The sequence below is a fragment of the Lycorma delicatula genome, chromosome 11 (assembly GCF_047948215.1).
Source record: "Lycorma delicatula isolate Av1 chromosome 11, ASM4794821v1, whole genome shotgun sequence".
Lineage (NCBI taxonomy): Eukaryota > Metazoa > Arthropoda > Insecta > Hemiptera > Fulgoridae > Lycorma > Lycorma delicatula.
This window is the reverse complement of record NC_134465.1, coordinates 4,992,605-5,015,752: the sequence shown is the minus strand read 5'-3', so window position 1 is coordinate 5,015,752 and position 23,148 is coordinate 4,992,605. Positions and strand designations below refer to the sequence as shown.

General features: G+C 28.9%; 1 protein-coding gene across 2 annotated transcripts in view; it reads right to left on the bottom strand.

Annotated features, from left to right (window-relative positions):
• LOC142332320 (uncharacterized) overlaps positions 1 to 22,456 on the bottom strand; it is a 65,110-nt gene extending 42,654 nt beyond the window's left edge. The window contains exons 1-6 of one of the 2 annotated variants that reach the window (XM_075378690.1): positions 22,173 to 22,456; positions 15,981 to 16,074; positions 12,430 to 12,522; positions 11,194 to 11,307; positions 8,701 to 8,769; positions 3,813 to 3,854 (exon numbers count right to left, since the gene is read on the bottom strand). In XM_075378690.1, coding sequence (XP_075234805.1) covers positions 3,813 to 3,854; positions 8,701 to 8,769; positions 11,194 to 11,307; positions 12,430 to 12,522; positions 15,981 to 16,041 — 379 coding nt within the window. In that variant the 5' untranslated portion in view covers positions 16,042 to 16,074; positions 22,173 to 22,456. The remainder of the gene's footprint in view (positions 1 to 3,812; positions 3,855 to 8,700; positions 8,770 to 11,193; positions 11,308 to 12,429; positions 12,523 to 15,980; positions 16,075 to 22,172) is intronic. The other variant, XM_075378689.1, reaches the window with a different exon arrangement.
• Between the last annotated feature and the right edge of the window lie 692 nt (positions 22,457 to 23,148).

Sequence of the window (23,148 nt, the reverse complement as noted above, 5' to 3'; positions counted from 1 at the left end):
GAAATAGGATAAACAGATCCCAGAATAGCTTTTATGATATCTAATGTAAACCACAAAATTAGATGTTGAAAAACATGTTTTTTTTTTTTTTTTTTAGTTTCATAGTACAATAACTTTGTTAAATTACTAATAAATGCGGAAGATTTAGCAACAAAACTTGTACAGAATTTAATTCTGAGAAAATTAATGTAAATACAGTCAATAAAAAGTAAATAACTTTTAAAAATCGGTTTTTTGTTAAAGCAAAGCAGACAAAAAATAAACAGAAAATCATATTATTCTTTCTTCTTTCTGTTCCTAATAAACAATATTATTGTTTACTAATATGTTTTAGTATTGTTTACTAATTTTGTTTTGTTACACTTAATATACGTGTAACAAAACAAAAGAATAAAATATACGAAAGATACGACAAATAGAAACAGAATAACAAACCTCAGTTACAATAACTGTTTAAATTTCCTCCTTCACAATGTACACAGCACTCTGCTCAACATAAAATACTTCCGGTGGGTTTCCGTATCATCTCAGGATCATTTCGTATAAACTCAATAGCATTTCATACTTTAATGAGTAACTCTTCTTTAGTGTTAACTTTTTATCGATATACAATCATTTTCATATGGCCCCAAATGTAATATAGAGGTGTTAAGTAAGATGATCATGGTGGCCGATAAGATTGATCCACCACATCCAATCCAGTTTAAAAAATTAGCATTCAAGTGATTTCTAGCAACTAAAGAAAAATGTACGTTGCACCACTGTACTGGAAAAGCTCTCCTGATATTCAAGTCAAGCAGCTTTAGAATTTCCATTACAAAATCTATAAAAAAAAATTATACCAGCATATTCCTCGTTAGAAAATTGAAAACGGCATTTTTACACTACTACATTTCCTTTATCTGTATAATAATTTAATTTATGACAACAGACTCAAACAAAGTACACAATTTTCATTATTGACCAGCTGTTAATATTGCCAACCGATACAATAAATTTTTTTTAGATATTTCAAAATTAACATACATTTCAATTTAGTTTTTTATGTACTTATTTTGTTTTAACTGTATAAATTATTAAATGTAATATATTTGTAATTTTTTTATTTCTTTTAAAACCATTTTCAGCAATTAGCAGTTTTGTTTTTAAAAAAATAAGCAGTAAAAATAATTATTTTTTTGCTGTCTATTTTTCGTCAGTTTTGCTTCAATAAAAAAGGAATTTTTAAAAGTTTTTATTTACTTTATATTGGCTGTATTTACATTAATTTTTTCAGAATTAAATTTCCTACTTGTTTTGTTACTAAACATTTTTCGCGTTTATTAGGCATTTAACAAAGCTACTGTACTACAAACCTAAAAAAACTTGTTTTTCAACACAGACTTATTTTTACATCGGATATCTTAAAAACTACTGCAGTTACAATTTCAGAATCTGTTTCATCCTATTTCCTAGCTCAAATTACATAAGAAACCACCAACTTTAATCCTTAATCTGAGTTCCAAAAATTACAGTAGGGCTTCTTTTTATTAGCAGAGCTGAAATTCAGGCTAAATGTTTCACTAGCTTAACTCAAACACATTTCCAGATCTATGTTCATATGAACTTTATTTATTATTTTCTATATTAGAATATGTCCTAAAAGTTTCTCAGTCTCTTCATGAAACACTCTGTATATAAAATACAATTCAAAATATATTTGTATAAAAAAATGTTAAATTGTAGCGAAAAAATAAATAAGAGAGAGAGAGAGAGACTAACCACAGTTATGACATATTGTTATATGTCATAACTGTGGTTAGTTATGACATATAACTAACATATATTATGTTTTCATTTCATTCATTTTATGAATGAAATGAAAACATAAATTAAATTTTGTATTTAAATTAGCAAAGGTTTACAAATTTACCATGGTTTTACAAAAGATGTTGATAGTGAGCATCCTGCACAGCTGTGCACTTTTGTGCTAGAGTGATTACAATGAGAATCACTGGACGTAAGATGTTGTAGTCTACGCAATTGACTTCTAGTTGAATGGAAATTCAACTATGTTGTATGGAATGTATACATGTAGAATGTATGGATGTTGGATGGAAATTCGATTCAGAAGCTCTATCGTTCATACTGCTCCAAACAAATAAATTGCAACTAGATGAATCTAAGCAATGCGGAGGCCACCACCCTCTGCTGACATTCATTCTTCTAGTCACACGAATGTGTGTAACTGAATTGTTTGATATCTGATATATTACTCTGTCTTGTTGGAAGTACTATTTTTCAGTCTATTAATTGAGCAAATTTTCTTTTGAAAATTGTACCTCTTTAATGAGAGTACGGTCAAAAAATAATGGCCACAATATATTCTTATAGAAACAGCAACCATACATCAATTTTCCCATCAGAAAGCGGATACCTAAACATCTGGTAAGGATTTTCAGTCATCTGATACCTGGTATTATGCAAATTAATATGCCCAATAAAAAAAACCATGCCTTGTCCAACATGAAGTACAACATCAAGTCTATCTGTTGATCAGCAATGTTTTTGAGAAGCCATTTTCGCAATAATTAAGATGTTTTGGTTTGTCCGTACACTTACATTGTTGCAGTTATATATGATCCAAATTTAAATCAAGAAGTATCCTATAGGAATATGAGTATTTTATACCACTTTGCTGAAATAGCTTAAATGTAGATTTTTTCAGGTTGGCAAATATTCTTCTTTGAATAAAAGTTTATAAGTCCTAATGGAAGACTGAATATTTTGTTTCATATCTGAGCCAACCTTATGGTATGTCTCTAACTGAATTCAACAACTCAGCTGAGACAATGGCATTTAGAAATTTATCCGCGAATATTTGATGCATTTCTTGAAAGTATCCAGAATCCACATAAGCTTCTACTATAGCAACCCTATCATCAATCAAATAAGGCATTTTACAAAAATGCAACTGCAAAGAATAAAACTAAACTGAAATGAAGCATGAAAAATTTACAACTGACAACTACAGACAAGAGAAATAATACACAACTAATAGTGGTGCTAGTAGTAGCAGTGTTAAAAGTGAGACTTAAGTAACTAAAGCAGGATTGAATACTAGATCATAGGTATTGATGTTCTTTGATGATTGGATTTCAATTAACCATACATCTCAGGAATGGTTGAACTGAGACTGTACAAGACTACACTTCATTTACAATCATACATATCATCTTCACTCATCCTCTCAAGTAATACCTTATGGTGGTTCCAGAGGCTAAACAAAAAAGAAGAGTTCAAACTGGCTCAGTTCACTTTTAAGTTGCTCACCCTACCTCATTACAAATCTCATTACCTCAAATACAAATCCAAATGTTAGATTAGATAATTTGGAATATTAATTGAAATCTACCCTGTAAAATTTTTCATACTAGCATTACAAACTTTTCATTTAGCTGGCTTAGCATAAATTTTTTTACACTATACTGGAACTTTCATAATCAAACAAATAACCATAATTAAACATTTGAGAGAATGAATTAACATAGAAAGAATTTTATTTCTTTACATTTATAATGAAATAGGAACATGACACCATAGTGCATTTTATTAATCTGCATTTTAAAAGCATCTTTTAACATAGAATCTCTAATTCATTAAAAATACTAAGAAATAAGTTGCACGATCTGTACCGGCAATTTATTAAACATACAGCTGAACATACAATGAGTAACTACAAATAAATACAATTAACATATCTAAAGGCTGTTAACTAGTTTTTAGTAAGATTCCAGACATAAAGTATTTAAAAAAATAAATAGAAAATTTACCTTCAGTTTCCAACTTATTCAACTGTTTTTCAATTCTTTCGACTGAAAAGGAAAAACGAATATATATAAATGTGTGATATGATACATATAAAACAATTATTAATGTAAATTTTTTTTAACATTACTAATCAATAATTAAATAAATACATGTCCGGATACACCTGTGCAATGTTTATCCTTACACAATTCAAATCATAACTTATCAGACGGTAGCTGACTGCAATCACCTAATTCTTCAACTATAGTCATAGCAGTGTATATCAATGATCAGAACTAGGACCCCATCAAGTGTATACCTGCTAGACCAAACTCAGTACTAGTACTACAATAGATTTCAGAGAACAGAGTAAAAGGGAACTGTACCAGGAGAATAAGGCAATTTACTGGTTTTCATTAAGGCACAAGTTACATAATTATTCACTGTCCAACTGGTAATACCAATCTAATCTTCATACCAAATAATTCCACACATAAAATATTTCTAAAAATCAATAAAAAAAATTACCCTCATAAGTAGGATTTTTGATTTCCAATTTAATCAATTGTTTTTCAATTCTTTCGACTAAAACGGAAAATAATATTATATACCTTGTCATGCATTCAGTTCCTTATACACCTAGCAAAAATTACATGAGACAAGACTACACACTAATGGCATGCAGAATAATATAAGCTTATTTACTAATGTTATGTTTTTATCTTCTTACTTTATTTTTTACAGAAACCCGGTTTCAATAAAATCTAATGAAAACTGGAAGAAAAATTAAAAAGAGTACAAGAAGCAAAGTGTATTGTTATTTGGAATGGAAACTTATAATATAACAAGCACAATACAAAGAGGTTCAGAGCTGTAAAGATAGTTTTAAGGAGAAAGCTGCCGATTCTCAAGGTTGCTGTGATATAAATAAGATAAAAAATAGAAAAAATATTATTAAAATAATAATATATAATAAAATAATATAATATATAATAAAAATATTATTATTAAAAATAAAAAAACATCAATGGAGGGAGATATTATGAGAAAACTGAAAGATGTTTGAAATGATACAGCCATCTACAAAGAATGAAGAAGGAATATTGGCCAGACAGTATTGAAATAACAACCACCTACAGGTGAGGAAGAACATACGGTAAATGGATAGGACAAATCATGGTGACACTGAGAGTGATATAGTAAGAGTATTGAAGAATAAAGTATACGTGAATCAAAAGATTATGAGACAGCCATGAGTCCTGTAAATTACTCATCCCTTAAAAAAAAAAAACAAATGTTTATTCTTATGAATTTTCTTTCAACTAAAGTCTACTTCGGTAATAAAAAGTTTTCTTATAAATCAAGTTTTCTTATAAATTAGTAATGTTTAATCACAAACAATTACGTCATAATATTCTAGGAAATTAAAATAATATTAATACTCCTATGAATATCAAACACTACAAAAACAAAAGTTTCATCCAAACACATTCTGCAGTTAATTGTTCATAGTCTGACAAACTGGTTTAGAAAAATTAATAATTAAAATATATGATATAGCTTGTTCGGTTTGCATGACTTAAAATTTCTTCCTGTTATTTTTTTTAGTTGTACCAATATGAAAAAATAAGCAATTAACAGATTTATTATTCACTAGTAATACAATACACATAAATAACACTCACTATAACAATCTACTGATAATGACTCCCTTAGTTTATTAAAAATAAGCAACTGATATGGTTTGCATAAAGAAAAGGGGTTAAGTCCTTGCAATCGTACAGCACTTTTTATTATTATCTCCCTTAAATTAAAACTTATTCCTCTTTTTTGTAGCTATCTTTCATTCCAATATAGCTTTACACTTAACACTCTAAGTCATTTTTTTTCAAATTAATGCAATATTTCTCAACCTATGGGGCACGCTCCCCTAGAGGGTTTGTGATAACACTAAATGGATGCCACAAACATATTGGAAAGAAAATATTATTACAAAAATGTATAAATTTACTGAAAGGAAAGCAAAACAAAATACACTCTGACATAATACACTTATAAACATGATTGTATCAGTACTGCACAGTGTATTTAATAATTAGCTTATCAATACTTAATTAACAAGTTTAATAATTATTAGTAACTCCATTGGCCTTGTCTTGCAGAGCAAAGTTTTTCGAAGGAAGGTTTAATACTAGAAATAGACATGAGTTCTTTTTCTATGTTTAGCTAAAATCTATATTTTATCTTCAAAGCAGCCAACGTAGAAAATCTGGTTTCACAAAGGTAGGATATTGAAAATGGTAATAGTATATGAAATGCTCTTGTATTCAGTGCAGGAAAATCATCATCCTACATCTTTATTGTTATCTGTTGCCTTATCAAGCTGAAATGAAAACAATTTCTCACACAACTTTCCAAAAAAGTTTCCAAAAGATGCTCTTCATCTTCAGCTATATCACCGAGATTACACGGGCAACAATATCATTTGATAGAGGTATGGTCTGCAATTGTTTGGAAAATTATCTCCAAACATAGTTTCTATAATCTCAATTGCAACTGGCAAAATAAGCTCTTCTTCAATGGTGTGAGGCTTTTTACATCTGGCTATTTTATATGAAACTTTGAAATGAGGAAAGTAAAGCTTTTTCATTCACAAAATTTTGTTTAAAACGATGTTTGCTTTGCTTTTCATATGATTTTAATTTTAATTTGAAGAATTCTAGGGGTTTGTTAACGTACTCACTATGAAGTGTTTCTAAATGTCATTTAAGTTTATTAGGTTTCATGCTGTCTTCTGCCAACATTTTTGGGCAAATGACACATTCTTCATCATTTACTTTAGTACTGATAAACCGAAAATTTAAGTATTCTTGAGAATATTTTCTTCATTTTATTTTCAAAACCACGCTCATCTCTGCACTTGATGCTTCACTATCTTCTAATACTCACTTACGCCCATATAAAAATATATCCATGATTCTGTATAATTCTACTGTCATGAATATTTAATACTGTGAATTGCAATTAACATGCAAATTACAACATACACATTCACAATAGATTCGATAGCGATTGAAGGATCGACTCCACTGAGACTGGCTGGAATTGAACAAGGTGCAGCATTTATACACATTTGCGCAGGTTGAGAAACACTGAATTAATGTAATTTCACACTATGAACTGTAATATTTTAAATGGATTTTGTAAATGTATGTTGTTGCCTGACTTGCATGATTATGTTTTTACCATAACCATTTGAATCAAGAAATTCAAGAGAATTAAGAGTTAGTGTTGTTTTCAATGTCCTGTTTAGGGTACAGTTATAGTTTTATTGTTTCTTTAACTTTATATTTGTTATAATTATTAATTTGCACCAAATAAATTATCAGGAAAGGAATATACCTTTGTAAGCATATTAGTGATAAAATGGGTAAAAAAAAAATAATTTCTTTAAAAGAAAATGTCAAGGAAAATACTTAAAAAAAAAAAAAAGACTTAATTCTAAAAGTAAAGATTCAGTAAAAAAAAAAATAAAAATAAATGAAATAACTTAAAATGTAAATTATTTCTGTTACGTTAAAAAAAAAAAAATCAAGGACAAATATTTGAAAGATGAGCAAGTGTTTTAGATGAAGTACAAAAATAGCCTTGGCATTGCCCGGCTGACTGACTGAACTGTTTATTCAATATCACACCTGTTTGCATGCTGAGAACGCCCATATTTCATAAAAATATATAATACTATAAAAATTTAATAAAACAAAACAATCGCATCATCCATCAATTGTTTTGTTATCTCTGTGTATTACAAATTTATACAAGTTTTGTTTTATAAACCCAATAAGAAATATAAATAATATAATAAATAATATTTTATAAGAACTACAGCCTGTTTTGTGAAGGAAACTTTTCTAATACTGAGATATTGTATCATTAAAGACTATACTTTTATTACTATTCTACATATCAGAGTCTAAACAAAACCGAATGAACTTTAACCAGCATGCATGACTCATGAGTTGAAAACAATTTTAATTTCAAAAGATTAGTTTTTTGGTTTTGACTACAACCAGAAGAGTATGATTTTTTTTTTAATTACTATAAACCGGTATAAATAAACTGTATTTTACAATTAAATTCATTAAAACCGTCAAACCATTAACTTGTGCATGACAGTAGATTATTTACATAAAATTTTGTAAACAGGAGTAATACATTTTTTTTTTACTGTTTTAACGTTAAAAACTGTTCTGTTGATTGTCTTAACGTTTAACACTAATAAAAATAAATATACAAGAGGAATACTCATGTTTGCAGAGTCAGAGATTAATGAAAGCTGCAGAATAAATAATATTCAGCTCCTGTGGAAGTAAGGATAATACTATACTGATCTATCCTATACTGTACTATCCTATACTATACTATACTGATAAAAGATTTATGAAAGCCACATATTCCAAAACTGAATTTTTTTGACAGACAACTTAATCAGACAACTATTTCTGCAAAGACCTTACATACCTGAGGAAGATTTCTGTCAACAGTGGGTGGTATTGTACAACTTAGAAGATGAATCACATTCCAACATCAAAATACTATAAAAATGGCTAATCATATCTCATAAGTTAAAAATAAAGGCTTGTTATTTAACAGTGAAAAAAGCCTCACTGGAATTCAAACCCAAAATCTTCTGGATGAAAGGCAGAAACGATATCTTTGCTACGGAAGTCGGCAAACAAAATATTACCTTTAGTTAAATTAGTTATACATATATAGCTAAAGAAGTACACTTGCTTTTCAGTGTTTTTTATAAATAATATCACACTGTTGAAATTCAGTAATTAATAACCACAAGAATCAATATTACCTTAAATTTAATAATAACAAAAGCATAATAAAGTTTCAAATTACCTTTTTCTTTATCAGCATTTCCTTTCTCCAGCAATTTCAGTTCTTCAAGTTTTTTTCTGAGTTCTTCAGCTAAAGCAAAAAAAATTAAAACACATTTTACAATTTATAAATCTATCAGACTTTCTTACAATCAATTGATTAAAGCAATATTATGTTATTAAAACTTAAAATTTGAAACAATATAAACAACATTCAATCATCGGATAGTAGGGTGAAACAAATGTAGTCAAAATATTGCCTCATTATAATAATGTTACTCTAATGAGTCACAGTTTAATTTTCATTCTCACAGCTTCTTTTGCTGTACGTTTATACATTTAAAATACAGAGGAAAATTTCTAATACAGAAATTGGTAATGAAAAGTAAATGTCAACACAAAATTTTACTCAGATCCCAACCAATTATGCTGTTTTACGCAGTTATAATTTCTAGTGAAAATATGAACATTTTACATAAAAAAATATTGGTGGTGAAAATACAGAAATTATATATTAAGCATAACGTTTTCCCTGTCCTTTACATAACTGAATTAGTAAATCATTCTTATATATGTAAAAGTATTCACAATCTGTTCTTCTTCCAAAAGATAAAGCAAGTATATTCTTGCACTATGTACTTATAATGCTACTTACAATACATTCAGCTTTAACAATGGAATATTCTGACAAAATGTAAACAAATTAATAATAAATAACAAATTGCAGCTACATAATGCATTGAAACTAGTCTGCACTTGAATGAGAGAACTCCATTCCACCTGTACCTTTTTTATTTGAATCACAATGATTCAAATGACGGCAAATTTATCAAATATGCCTGCAAGATACCACAATGCGCTTCCTTGACAAAAAAAATACATGTTATCTGTAACCTTATTTACAATTAAAAATTGTTTAATTGAACTGATACTCAACAGAATGATAAGCAAGTTTAAATGAAAATATATTGGAATATTAAATTTCTATTGCATGGTTTTTTTTTAAAGACTGTCTTAAGCTTTACTTTTCTAAAAGTCTCAGGAAAAACATTTTATATATATATATTACTCAGAAAAAAATAATGAATCTAATAGTGCAATTAATTTTTTTCTATGATCTCATTTTATAACGGAATAACCCGACAAAATCACATGCCAAGTTATATGATACTTGGTGTAATAGTTTAACTGAGAAAAGAATGACACATCACATTCAAAGATAAAGCAAAATTCACAGAATGAAGTATTTAACATGTGACTGTTTCTTTACATTTTAATGAAAACTTTTTCATTAAAATCTACAGTTTGAGACAATTGAAAATAAACAACTTCTTCACATCTTTGGAAGTGAATTATCCATACGTCCAAAATAATTTTTATGAACAAAACCTTTGACTGCCAAACCTGTATACTTATTTTTAGTTAATAACTGTGACATGCCAAATCCAAGATAACGTTGACTACATTTATAACATTTGCTAATCCGAATTACACTCATTACATGGCAGTTTAGATAACTCCCTAGAAATGTCAAATGTTATTTTATGAACACTATACATTACAGTTTGAATAATCTTATTTTTTACACTGACAAACCAAGTGACTTTTCAGCAGTTGATCACAAGCTGTTTAGTGTTTATTATTTAAACACCAAACATCAGTTCATAGATTGTATACAACTACTACTACAGTAAATAAATAAACTTGTAAGTAGCAACTTTAAATAAAATAGTAAGTGGCAAAATCAAATTTTTCCACCTAACTGTGATTACAATGAATTAAGTGAAATTTTAATTCTTGATTTCAATATCAACTAATTGCACAATTTTACACTGCCCAAAGAGCACAATACTACTTCAATATTCAGAATAAAAAATCTGTTATTCTACTATTTATGACAGTATCTGAAATTATAGGTAGCAACCAATAGATTGTGTCTAAAAAGAACAACAATCTCTGTTTTTATTGCTTGTTAAACAATTTTTCTGTTCAGGCATAAATTTTATTTTGATATACTTATTCAACAAGTATAAAACTGACATTTTTGTCTAGAGAAATTAACAAATAAAAGAATGACAAATGAATTTTTTTTTCCTTTTTTTTTAATAAGAATTTAAATTTGTTTGGTCTAGAGCCAGGCCAAACTTTGAAATGGCATCTTCCAGTCCGAGAAGTTAGGCACCAAACAATACTGCGTTTACTTGTGTGGCCTATTGTCAGGCAAAGTTTTATTTTAACTCTTGTGTTACCTAACACAATATTTTATAATTTATTTCTGTGTAGAACCAAGTGATAACCTCTGTACCATCCTACATTCAATACCAACACCAGAAGACTGTAACGATAAAAAGATATTAGTTACAACCTGCCTAAAAATTTCCTCCACAAATTCTACTTGTTTTTTGTATTTTTTCCACACTTATATTTTTTTTTTATTTTCACTCTCAAGAGGCAAAACACTTGGAAGCGCACACAATCTTGCAAAAAACACAAGTATAAAAGAAATTAAACTAACCTTCTTTTTCAGCTTCTAGTCGTTTGGCTTTTTCAGCAGCCAATTCTGATTTCTCAGAAACTGCATGTTCAACATGGAAGTTCATAACTTTTGTCAGATTTTGAATAACATCATCTGTAAAAAATAATAAATAATAATAATAATTCAATTTTTCAGGCCAAAAGCCAAATGAAACCATCACATTTACGTTTTAATTTAAATTCCTAGAATTTAAGTATGGCTTTAACTTACCCTTGGAGTAGATATCAAAAAATTTCTCACAAGTTGTAATTCAAAAAATGAAGCAATTCCAAGCCCATCTTTATATGAACTTTTTTTTATTTCCACTTTAAGGATATGTCCTGACATTCTTTTCAGTTATTTGTGAGATAACTCTTTCTCACTCGCACTCACACTGAGTAAAAGGTGAGAGATACTATAAACCAGGTGATTCAAAAAGAATTTCCGAATTTTAAAAGCATACAAATATTTATTTACGTGTCTTACAGATTCAGCTTAGGTCTCATTTCATAGCAAAACACATCAAGTTTTGACTCACATAGTTCATTAGTACCAAATTTGGCCACCAGTGTTGTTAGAAATGGAACAATTACTGGTGCAAAATGTGCTCACTGTGTTTTGGTTTCACAATTTGCAGTCAGCAAATGTAGTTCAATTTTCTTAGAGAGTTACTATTGTCGCCAATCCTTCATTTAGACAGGTTGATTGTTATTTAAACACACAGAAATCACCAAGGCTAATCACCAAAAACACAGAAAGCTATCCGTTTAGAAGTTGCCTTTGCTAGTGGCACTGACAAGTGGAAAGATAAGAAATAAATCTACGGCCATGCACACAACTAAAACTGTCCTTTTTGCTCCTTGAACCTAGCCTTAAATCAACAGTGTATACCGCATCAAAGGGATCTAACAAATTAAAACTCTGTTATTTATTTAACATCTGAAGTGCATATGTAGGAAAAACACTAAACATGGAAAGAAAGGCCACCATGCTTTAAAATGGTATAAGGTATCAAAATATAACTTGTATTCTATAATTTCAGCAAGGATTTTTTTTAAAAACAATAAAAATGTCAGTCCATACTCACTTATGGTCTCATGAATTATAAAAGCGAAGCATGTTAAAATATTCTGTAAAATCATAACTGAAATAACAAAGCTGCGCTATGCAATTCATATGCTTTTCCAAAACTCCAACGACTCATCTATAAAGAGGAAAAATGTTACTGTAACTTACACGCACTACTTGAGGAAGCAGCAGCACTAGCACTTTCTTGGTAACTGGCAATTGTTTCCTCAACAATTTTTCTTATCTTCTCTTCATTACTTTCTATTAACAAACATATAAATCCACAAATAAAAATATAACACAAAAAAGAACAAAATATAAAATTTTTTTTAAAAATAATAAAACATTTAGAAAAAAATGTGCTAAAAAAGGTATAATCTAAACTTTTCTTAAAATTCTGACATTTAGAAATCTCTACCAAATTAAAAGTTGGTAATTAAGATGTAATTATGGGTTAAAAATTAGTTGCAAGTTTTTAATTTTTCCAGTAACTTCACATGACTGATTTTGAAGTCGAGAGTTCTAAGGTTCAAATTCTAGTAAAGGAAGTTACTTTTATAGAGATTTGAATACTAGATCATGAATATCGGTGTTCTTTGGTGGTTGGGTTTCAATTAACCACACACCACAGGAACAGTCAATCACAGACTATACAAGACTACACTTCATTTACATTCATACATATCATTCCAATTCAACCTCTGAGATAATACATTACTGTGGTTCCAGAGGCTAAACAGAAAAAGAAAGTAACTTCAAATGTGTAAATTTAAAGAAGAACTGAAGAAATATTATCATTTCGGTGTAGATTTTTTAAATACATGTTTATATAATAGAAATGAGAGAAAAAGCTCAATTTTATAAAAAAAAATTAAAATTTGTTGGTAAAATAATGAGAATGCTACAGCATGTACAGATTGGTTTATTTCTAGAATGAATTTTTTTATAACATTTTCCAGCTAAATTTCAAGGATTTTTACAAAAAAATATTTTAAACAGAATGATATCTGGCTAACTATAAAAGGCCAGTACCAAGTGATGACTATGATAGAAAATCACCATCAAATCATTTTCATTGAAAATGTATTTTTTCATTTAATAATTATTCATACTTTAAAAACTTGGAATGGGATCACAAGAGAAAATTCTCCAAGTGAATACAAATTAATTGCAGAAATTAGGCCATTTGTTTAATAGTACAATCAATATACAATTAACCTCATTACAGGTTAAATTGGAAACTTAGTTTTATTTAAAGTTGATTAAAAATAAGACTGAGTACTTAATTTTCATCATAATTGTTTTTAATTACAAATAAATAAAAAATTGCAGCATCATAGAATAAAGTTAGATGAGTCAGGAGCCAATTGCGCACAAATCCCTCCATGCCCTCATCATCTTCAAATCATTGTCCTCCTTGAGCTTCTTTAAGCAACCCAAACAGATGAAAATTGCAGGTCGATAGATCCAGGTTGTAGGGATGATGATCAAGTTGAGTCCAGTGCATTTCTTCTAGTTTTGAGACCGTTAGGAGGTGCAGTGTGGGGCCTGGCATTGTCGTAGAGGAGGATGACCTCTCGAATCGGTTGGTCTCATCTTTAGCGCCAATATGCAGCCCTCACCTCATTTAACAGCTCACAGTAGTAAGCAGCACTGATTACACATCGCTCATGCACAAAATCAATGAGCAAAATTCCTCACCAGTCAAAAAAAAATGGTTGAAAGAAACTTCCCAGCTGACAGTAGAGTCTTGGCTTTTACTGGGGCTCCCTCCCCTTTCTTCCACTAATCCATACTAGCTTGTTTTGACTAGGGAGTGTAGTGGTGGACCCACGTTTCGTCGTAGGTGACAATCCAACTCAAAAATACATCACCTTCTTTCACAAACCTTGCTGTAAGCCTTTGACAGATCTCCAAGTGTCTTAACTTCTGATCTCCGGTCAAAAGACGAGGGACCCATCTGGCACACACTTTACAGAACTGTAGATCATTTGTGATGGTCGCTTGACAGCTCCCAAAACTTATTCCGACCTGTTCTGCAGTTTCAGATACTCTTACCCATCGATCGTTTTCAAGAATGTCTTGAACTGCATGAATGTTTTCATCTGTAACTGGTTCACGGACGGCAATCATGTTCCTGATTTTCCACTCGTTCTCGTCCTTCCTTCAATTCTTTATGCCAGGCAAACACATGAGTCCTTGACAATGTTTGGTACCCGAACTGTGCAATCAATCTCCGGAAAATTTCCATTGCATCAACTCCTTCATGAGCAAGAAATTTTATAATTATGCATGGCGCAGTAGAGGGGTGCACCACCTTTGCTCCCACATCGTAAGTGTTACTGACAAATTGGTTGGAAGTGTGGAATGGCCGGCGGCTCTGCCCACTCCTAATGATCCTAGAAGTGCAGGCCCAGTCCTACCAACCATAGATGCTCATGAACAAAAATCGCGTTTATATTTGATTTACCCTCATATACATAAATAATGAATTTGCAATTATGAATCATAACAATAACAAAATACCAGAAAAAAAGTTTTAACATTTACTACTTTAATATTTTGTTCTTTATATGAGTACTTTTGTAGTGATCACTAGTTCATCAGATTCAAACAAAAAACTTTTATGTTAAAAATTAAAATAGAAAGAATTACATTTCACCTTCTAGGTCAATAAATACTTATTTTTTTTTTTTACATATTTATAATTCTTACATTAAACATTAAAATAAAAAATTGTGTTTGTCTTCTAGATTTTTATTGACCTAGAAGACAAAACATTTCTTTTTTATTTTAATTTTTAACATAAAAAGTTTTTATTTGAATTTGATGAAGTAGTGATCACTATAAAAGTCCTCTTATAAAAAAACGAAATGTTATAACAGTATTTTATCAGTTTTTTAAGTATTTTAACTTTTATTATTGATAAAATAATATATTTACAAAATTAGCAATTATTGAATAAATTTGTACATAACTGACACAGCAATTAATATTGTTATGTCAACAACTGGCACATATAATGAGAAGTGCAGACTAGTCAAAAGGTTCATGACACAAGCAAAAATTATTCTTTACTTGATTATTTATTAAATTTAGATTATCTGTTTTTTATACAAATTTTAAGTGATAATGTGCTAAGATATTAGCAAATAATTAATTAAATTGTAACAACGTGCAGTGACCTGCAACCAGCATTATTTATGTTTAGTGATCTACAGAAACCAGTTCATTAATGTGTTTTACCTACCGATAATTCACTTTATTTCATCTCCCTTAAAATTGAAAAAAAAAACTGCTATGTCCTGAGGTAGTCCTTGCATTAGGAAAACAATCACATTTTAAGAAAGCATACAGTAAACAGTTTTACTCAGGACTCATTAATCATTTTTAATTATTTTTATGATTAACAAAGAAAAATGTTTTTCAAGTATAATACTGTTTTGGAATATTAAAATAGATTTTAATTTTTTAAATCTGGTTTACAATAATTTTATTTGGCAACAGAATTGATGAATTAAAATAATTTTTTTTTCAGTTTGGGAAAAAAAAATCATAATTTTTATAATTATCTACTTTTTCTTCAAATCACTATATATTTTGTACCACTCGAGTGAAATACATCTTTCAAAACTTAGTTCATGAAAACCAGAGAGCTATTCTGGAGTAACAAGAGACAAACTGTGAAAAAAATTAAATAAAAATAAACACACACAGACCTGCAGAACTTTTGTTAATTCTGCCAGAAAGCAGCTTCCGTAAAATATTCTCTTCAGCCATTTTAATCACAAATTCTCAAAAAGTAAGTATAACCTATAAAAAAATAAGATTGAAAACAAAACATATAATTAAAATACTTTTAGTTAACAAATTTTTAAAAATCTAAAAATAAATTCATAAGAAAAATTCCACAATAATCTAAGATTCCATGAATCTGGTGCAACTTTACTTATGAGGATCTAATAAGAGCTGCTACATTCTGTCTGTTACATGAATGCTTGCTTTTAAATCTCTTCAAAAGTGTATTCACAAACATTTCATTACAATAGGATTTTTAAAAACATTAGGCTGTACAAAATTCAATAGTTTGTATTTACTACTAATAAATAAAAAGATCATTCATATGTTTTTGAAAAACTTACCACACTCCATCATAATCTACATTCATTCCAAGACAGTAATCAGTAAGCCCCCATTATACTGAGATAACATTGATCAATAGACAGAAATTAAGTAAATTATAAACCAAGAATTGCAAATAGTGACCAAACACATATAAGAAAAATGAAAAAAATTAAAATGTAATACTACAATTATAAATATTTAGAACTTTTCAAAATGGAATTAAAAATACAATTTTCCAATCCAATCTGACAAATGTGACACATGATGTTGGCAGTACCACATGTTAAATTTTAACTGGGGTGGTTGGAGATAAATGTGCAACTTTGGCTGACACAGAGTACTTATCAAAGCAACATCAAATTTGTTGTGTAAAGCAATATCTAAATAATAATAAATGTGTAATTAAGGTACAACGGCTGTTTAGGAACAAATCTGAATTTTCGTAATACATCATTATAATATTTTGCAACAGAATTTTGAACTGGATAAAAACTTGACAAACCAGCATTGATATCGCAAGAAAAGTAGATGATGTTATTTAGTCTGAACATCACAGAAAAATCAGAGCGAGTAAATGATGCTATTTATTTAAGTTCACACTTCTACACTGAATTTCAAATTCCATAGAAATCAGACTGCAGAATTTTGTGTTTGAATTTGGGTATAGATCCCTCTAAATCGCAATGATTCATAAATTACAACCTCAAGATAAACAGGAATAAGTGAACTTTAGAAAGCCCATGTTAAAACTAACTTAGGCAAAATATTTTGAGTTCATTAATAATGTCAGATGATATTATTGTCATCTTTTCACTCTTCTGGGTATAATAACAAAACTTTCACTACTGGTCAAGGAAAATAGACAAAATACACATAAAATTCTTCTGAATGTTCACATCACATGTCTTGCATGATGTAGCTCAATTTGGGGTTACTAGCCCACACAATTCTGACAAAAATGAACAACCAATTTCTTTGATTCCATGTTGGTAGTATCACATGACAAAAATCATTTAAACTATGACTGGAAATACTAATAATCAAATGTTATGAGTTAATCAGATGTTATAATCTAGTAAGAGAGTGCAACCGTAAAGCCAGAATATGATATTATAAGTGAGTTCCAGAGACTGCCTTCCAGATTCTGTGAAATGAATAATACAACTGCTCAACCACACTTGCACAATTTACTTCCTTCTACCTTCACCAGGAGAAATTTTTTTAAAAATTATATAAGTTAATTACATGAACAAAAAAAAACCATAGAAACATAAGTTTGTTTTTAAGAAGTCATTCCCTGTCAAATAGCCTAAAAAGTCAAAATGTAACTCACTAGATTTTGATAAAACACACATATTGATCAAATTTTTATAAAACTCACATTTTTATAATTGTGGTTATTAAACTCGTAAAAATATCCCTATTTTAGGGATATTCTGTATCCTAAATATAGGTTAGGGATATTTTTAAAAAAATAGTCAGTCATCCTTTGACTATTTTTTTCTATGAATTTTTCAATTTTTCGGATTTTTAGGCTGTTTGGTTACTCATGTGTTCAGGAAAAAAGCTGTTACATTACAAAATTTTATTTTTTGCTTAACAGATGCATACAATTCACACTAAAATCTTGAGTGGTTACAGTAGAAAAAATTTTTTAATTAAAAAAATTCATTTGAACTGTCATTTTCTGAGCTGTTAAATAACACCAGTATCATAAAACTAAAAATTTGATGAAAAAATCTAATGAAATAAATTAGTCGTATAGCAAAAATATTTAAGATAGCTTTCGGTCCTTGGATTAATTTTATGTAATGTTTCATTAAAATCTAAGATGGATTACATAACCAGAGTGATCTAAGAAGCAATAAACCACTGTAATGTTAAGTTTTCAGCTTGTACGATGTATGAGATACTGAAAAAAATTGTTATAATTTATAACTGAAATAGCGATTTTAATTACATTAGCATTTAAGCAATAAAACTGAGTAGCAGATGAAAATCATTTAAAAGATATAATTTTGAAAAAAATAATAATACGCATAGCAATATTGATATATGAAATTGTAGCACATAGATAAATAAATTTTTTTTTTTTAAATCTATACATTTTTTTCACATCAAGTCCAAATGAAAACCATCAGTTTTGACAGGCCCAACGTATATAATATAACAAATTTGAGAATTTATATTAAAAACAGAAAAGCCCAGTTCCAAGCTGTCATAGCAACTTTTTTGTTTTTTTTTATTTTTACTAATGGTAATTTTTTTCCTGGCTCTTTTAAATGTATTACTGGAGTAGCTATAAAAAATGTGCCACTTGATACCTTTTAATGTAATACATCGCTAAAAACTGCTGGGATTTTAATACAAAGTAACCCAACCTATTTATATTTATTTAATTAAATACAGAAAAATTTTGAACTATAATAATTTTTGGGGCTGATATTACTTTAATGACATTAGATTTTTTTTTCAATTCTATTTAAACTTAGTCATACCTGAAAAATTTAACATATTAATTTTAACTTAAAATAAGAACATCTTCCCTTCATACTGGGTTAGGCTGCCAATCGTGGATCTCCACTTAAGCCTGTCTACCATTACTCATCCTCAAAAATGTTCTTCATCACTGCTTTTTTTTAGGTTTTTACAATCTAACAATCTCTTTTCAAAGAAATTACATATAAATACTTTATAAACATAACATGCATATTTTACACAGTGCATATCCTGAACTGGGCAAATTCTATTGTAATTATTGTACTATGTAATTTATTACCAATAAAATTTGATACACATATTTTAATGCAGCATTTACAATCACGAACTTGACACATCCTAATTAATAGGACATTATGATACTATTAATAGGACATTAGGTCATACTATTAAATTTATTATCAACAAATTGTACAACACAATATATAAAATGAATGAACACAACAGATTCTAATGCTTATATGACCACATTACAAGTTACCTGACCCGCAAACCAAAATTAACAGCATACGTAAAAGGGATCAAAACTTACATTATGTTAAGTACCAAAACCAGAAAGGTTGTAGACAATCTGACAAGTAACAATAAGTTACTCCTAAAAGAAAAAAAGCAGCAGTGATTACTACCACCTCAGTTTTCTCCAGTGCTAACTCCAGCCCGGCATCCCCATGCTCTAATCGCCAAATAAGAGTCATGTATCTTAGCGACAGTCTCCCTACGAGTGAGGGTATCAATCACCATTGCCAGGTTATTGGCATATCCATAAAGCATGACTCCCAGAGGAAGGGCAATCCAGAACACGCTGTCGTATGTGAGGTTCCAAATAGGGGAATCTACGACATAGTGGTCACTGATGTCGTGGTCTTGATAGGGCCACTTCAACCACAGTCCATTTTGAATCTGGCATACCATCTTACATCCTGTAACATATGACCGGACTATCCTACACAGATACTGCTGGACACCATGAAGGAGTGCATAATGATAATGTGAGGAATGCTATTAAATGTACTCCGCACATCCAGCGTCACCAGAACACACATCCTGTCGCCACCAGTTTTAATAAAAATCTCTGCCGTCTTGCTCACTCCACCAGCCATGGCAACTGATACCTAACTCTTGTCTGATACCTAATTCATAATATAACAAGCCAATATTGCCCAATACTGTCTGCATCAAATAACTACCAATAAGTACATTTTTAAATCAGAAACTAAGTATAAGATTCTTTAAACGCATAACTCAGTAAAGCAAGTGACAACCACAGGGATGGGTCCAGTAAATGTCCTTGCCGGGGAAAATCAAATAAAGTGAAATATCAGAAAATATATACTTTTTCAATATTTCAAAAATACTAAAAAGTACGTACTTAACCAACCATAAAGGGAATCATTACAACAGTTAAATATTAATTAAAAACAAGAAATTAATTAATTATTCTTTAGACAATACTATAAAAAATATAGTTTATTAAAAATTCATAAAAAGCTATAGCATAACCAAAAACACTTACTTATTAAACAACCAGTTATAAATAATTGGAGCAAATTCAGAAATACTGAATAATTTTGAATAACTATAACTATAGGAAATGTAATATTAAATTAATTTTAATAAAACACATTAATTATAATTATTGAATAAATACAAAAACTTTCATCGTTTTTTTTTTTTAGAAAATTTAACTTGTAAAAAAAATTAACAAATTGAAGATAATTATTTACAATTAGAGATTCACATCTGAATTGGATGAAATTTGAAATATACATTATTTAGGACCTAAATTATTCATTTTCACCCTTATACCTAAGTTACGTCCCTTCTAAGTTACACAGTACCCTCACCAAAACGTTTATAATTCAACACTATAAGTGTAATATACATTATTTTTGGACTAAATAGTTTAGTTAAGTTTGAGAATTAAGTTAAGAATGAGATCAGACTCACTTCAGACTAAATTATGTTTGGTAAAACTTAAATGCAATATACATTATTTACAGAATAAATAACTGGTTTAAGTGAAATTTAATTGAGTTCAATTAGGTTTAGGTTTGGTAACTATATACTGAACTTTGTATGATATCAAAATATCCTAACCAAACATAACGCTCACTTCACGCATCTTATTATCCTTAAATATTAAATTGACCGATTGTTAGGCTGAACCCAAAATTAAATACAATGACCAATTATTTAGAACAAAAATAATTATAATACACTTGTACGACGCTGAATTATGAAATTTTTGGCAAGAGTAGTGACAAACTTACAAGGTACATAACTTGAATGAAAGATATTTCAGAAAGCAAATTTCAATTGTATGAACAACTAGATCATAAATAAAGTATATTCCAGATTCCATCAAAATCAGAGGCAAGTCCCAATTGTAAATAATTGCCAAAATAAATGTACCTACAAACATTTAAAAAAATTACGTAGATCTAACTGAACATTGAAAATTTTGATTATGAAGTATAAGTGTATGACAAGAAATAACTAGTCATTTGGTGCTATAAAATATACAAATATAAATCTTCTACTGGAAAGTAATCACCTCCCTCTACAACTTAAGGAACATCATTTTACTTCAATACTATAAAATTAATTTTTCATTTGTCTATTAGAGAAGCAAACCGGTTTTACATAATTCTGAAATAGTGAAATTCTATTCCCACTATTAAATGCTACTAATATGGGAATTCTAAATTTACAATAACTTCTCTTCTAGAGGCGTATTTTGAAAGTGAAGTATACTTTTTTAACTATACCACGCTAACCCATAAATTACGTATTTTTCAAATTAAACAGCTGCAATATATGTTGAATGACATATTTTGTAGCTGTTGCATATTTTAGGGAAAAAAATATTCATGCAAATTTCGAAGGACCAACTTGTAACTTGTATGGAAACTCTAAATTTAAGACGTAATAAATAGCTCTTAAAGAAAGACTCACAATCTTAAAAAACCACATTATTTTACTCTAATAATTTCTAACACTTTACAAAAACAGAACAAAACCTTAAATGGTGTCCCGAACACACAAAATTGTTAACAAATTAAAAAGAATTTCATATAATTGAAATATTGAATATCATATAACTAAGCAAAATCAGACGTCCCAACAAAAAAGTAAAATTTTGTTTGTAATTAAACCCAAAATACTTTTGGGTTATAACGTCAACTAAACTATGATCATTAGTTAAATTCAATATTAATAGTTTTTAAACATAGAAAACCACAGAAATATGGAACTACAACGATTAAAAATACAGTATAATTCCTTACCTAAGTAAATTGATATTAAAATTATGTAAATTAATAAACTCCCTAATAGCAGTCAAATCCGGTTAATTACTGAGGTAACTTTAGAATGCTAGATGTAAATAAATGCATAATACAAAACACAAAATCTTATCACTCCAAAATTACAGCAAGTTATGGGAATTACCGGAAAGCCTACAATATTACTGGTACCACACAACGCACTCTATGATTCCTGCGTAAAATCATTGATGTTTTGGTAAACAACCAACCAAACTAACCAATGTAAACTGAACTTAATAAAATCCAAATATAAAAAATGTAATAATATAAATGTATTTTATACATTGGTCATACATTTGTATTACAATATTACGACAAAAATCGTAAGGTAAAATCCGAGACTATGACGTTGCATTACAATCTGAATCGAAATCTTCTCAACTCTTTTAATACCAACTCTATCTACAGATGTCAATGATTAACCATGACAAAAGCTTCACGCATTTCGAGCGTAATTAAATCAATTTCATGCACTACCTGACAGGGAGTAAAGTATAAAAATAATGAAATCATTTCTACTTGTAAATTACGATCTACTAGTTGATAAAGATGGTGGTTAGCTTAACAATATAGCTTTTAAAAATCTGGTTCGATTTTACCACTGAAAAAAAACTATTTTTTATCTTTAAAATGTGCAAAATTATGTTCGGTGGTTTTAATAATAACTTAGAAATAATACGTTCATTTTATAATAAGAATTACATAAAATTCAACTATGTATACGTTATTTATTTAACATTAAAAATTGAAATTCTTAATTTCACTTTTAATAGACTTTTTATCCAGTAACAAGTGTGTAATATATTCCAGTTATGAGTAGCTAAAGTCTTATCAGTAAAATAAATTATCTAGTTGCAGTCACATGCTTATTATAAACTTATTTAATAATTAAATAACAATTTGCATGTAAAATAATTTAATTATAATTAAATAATAT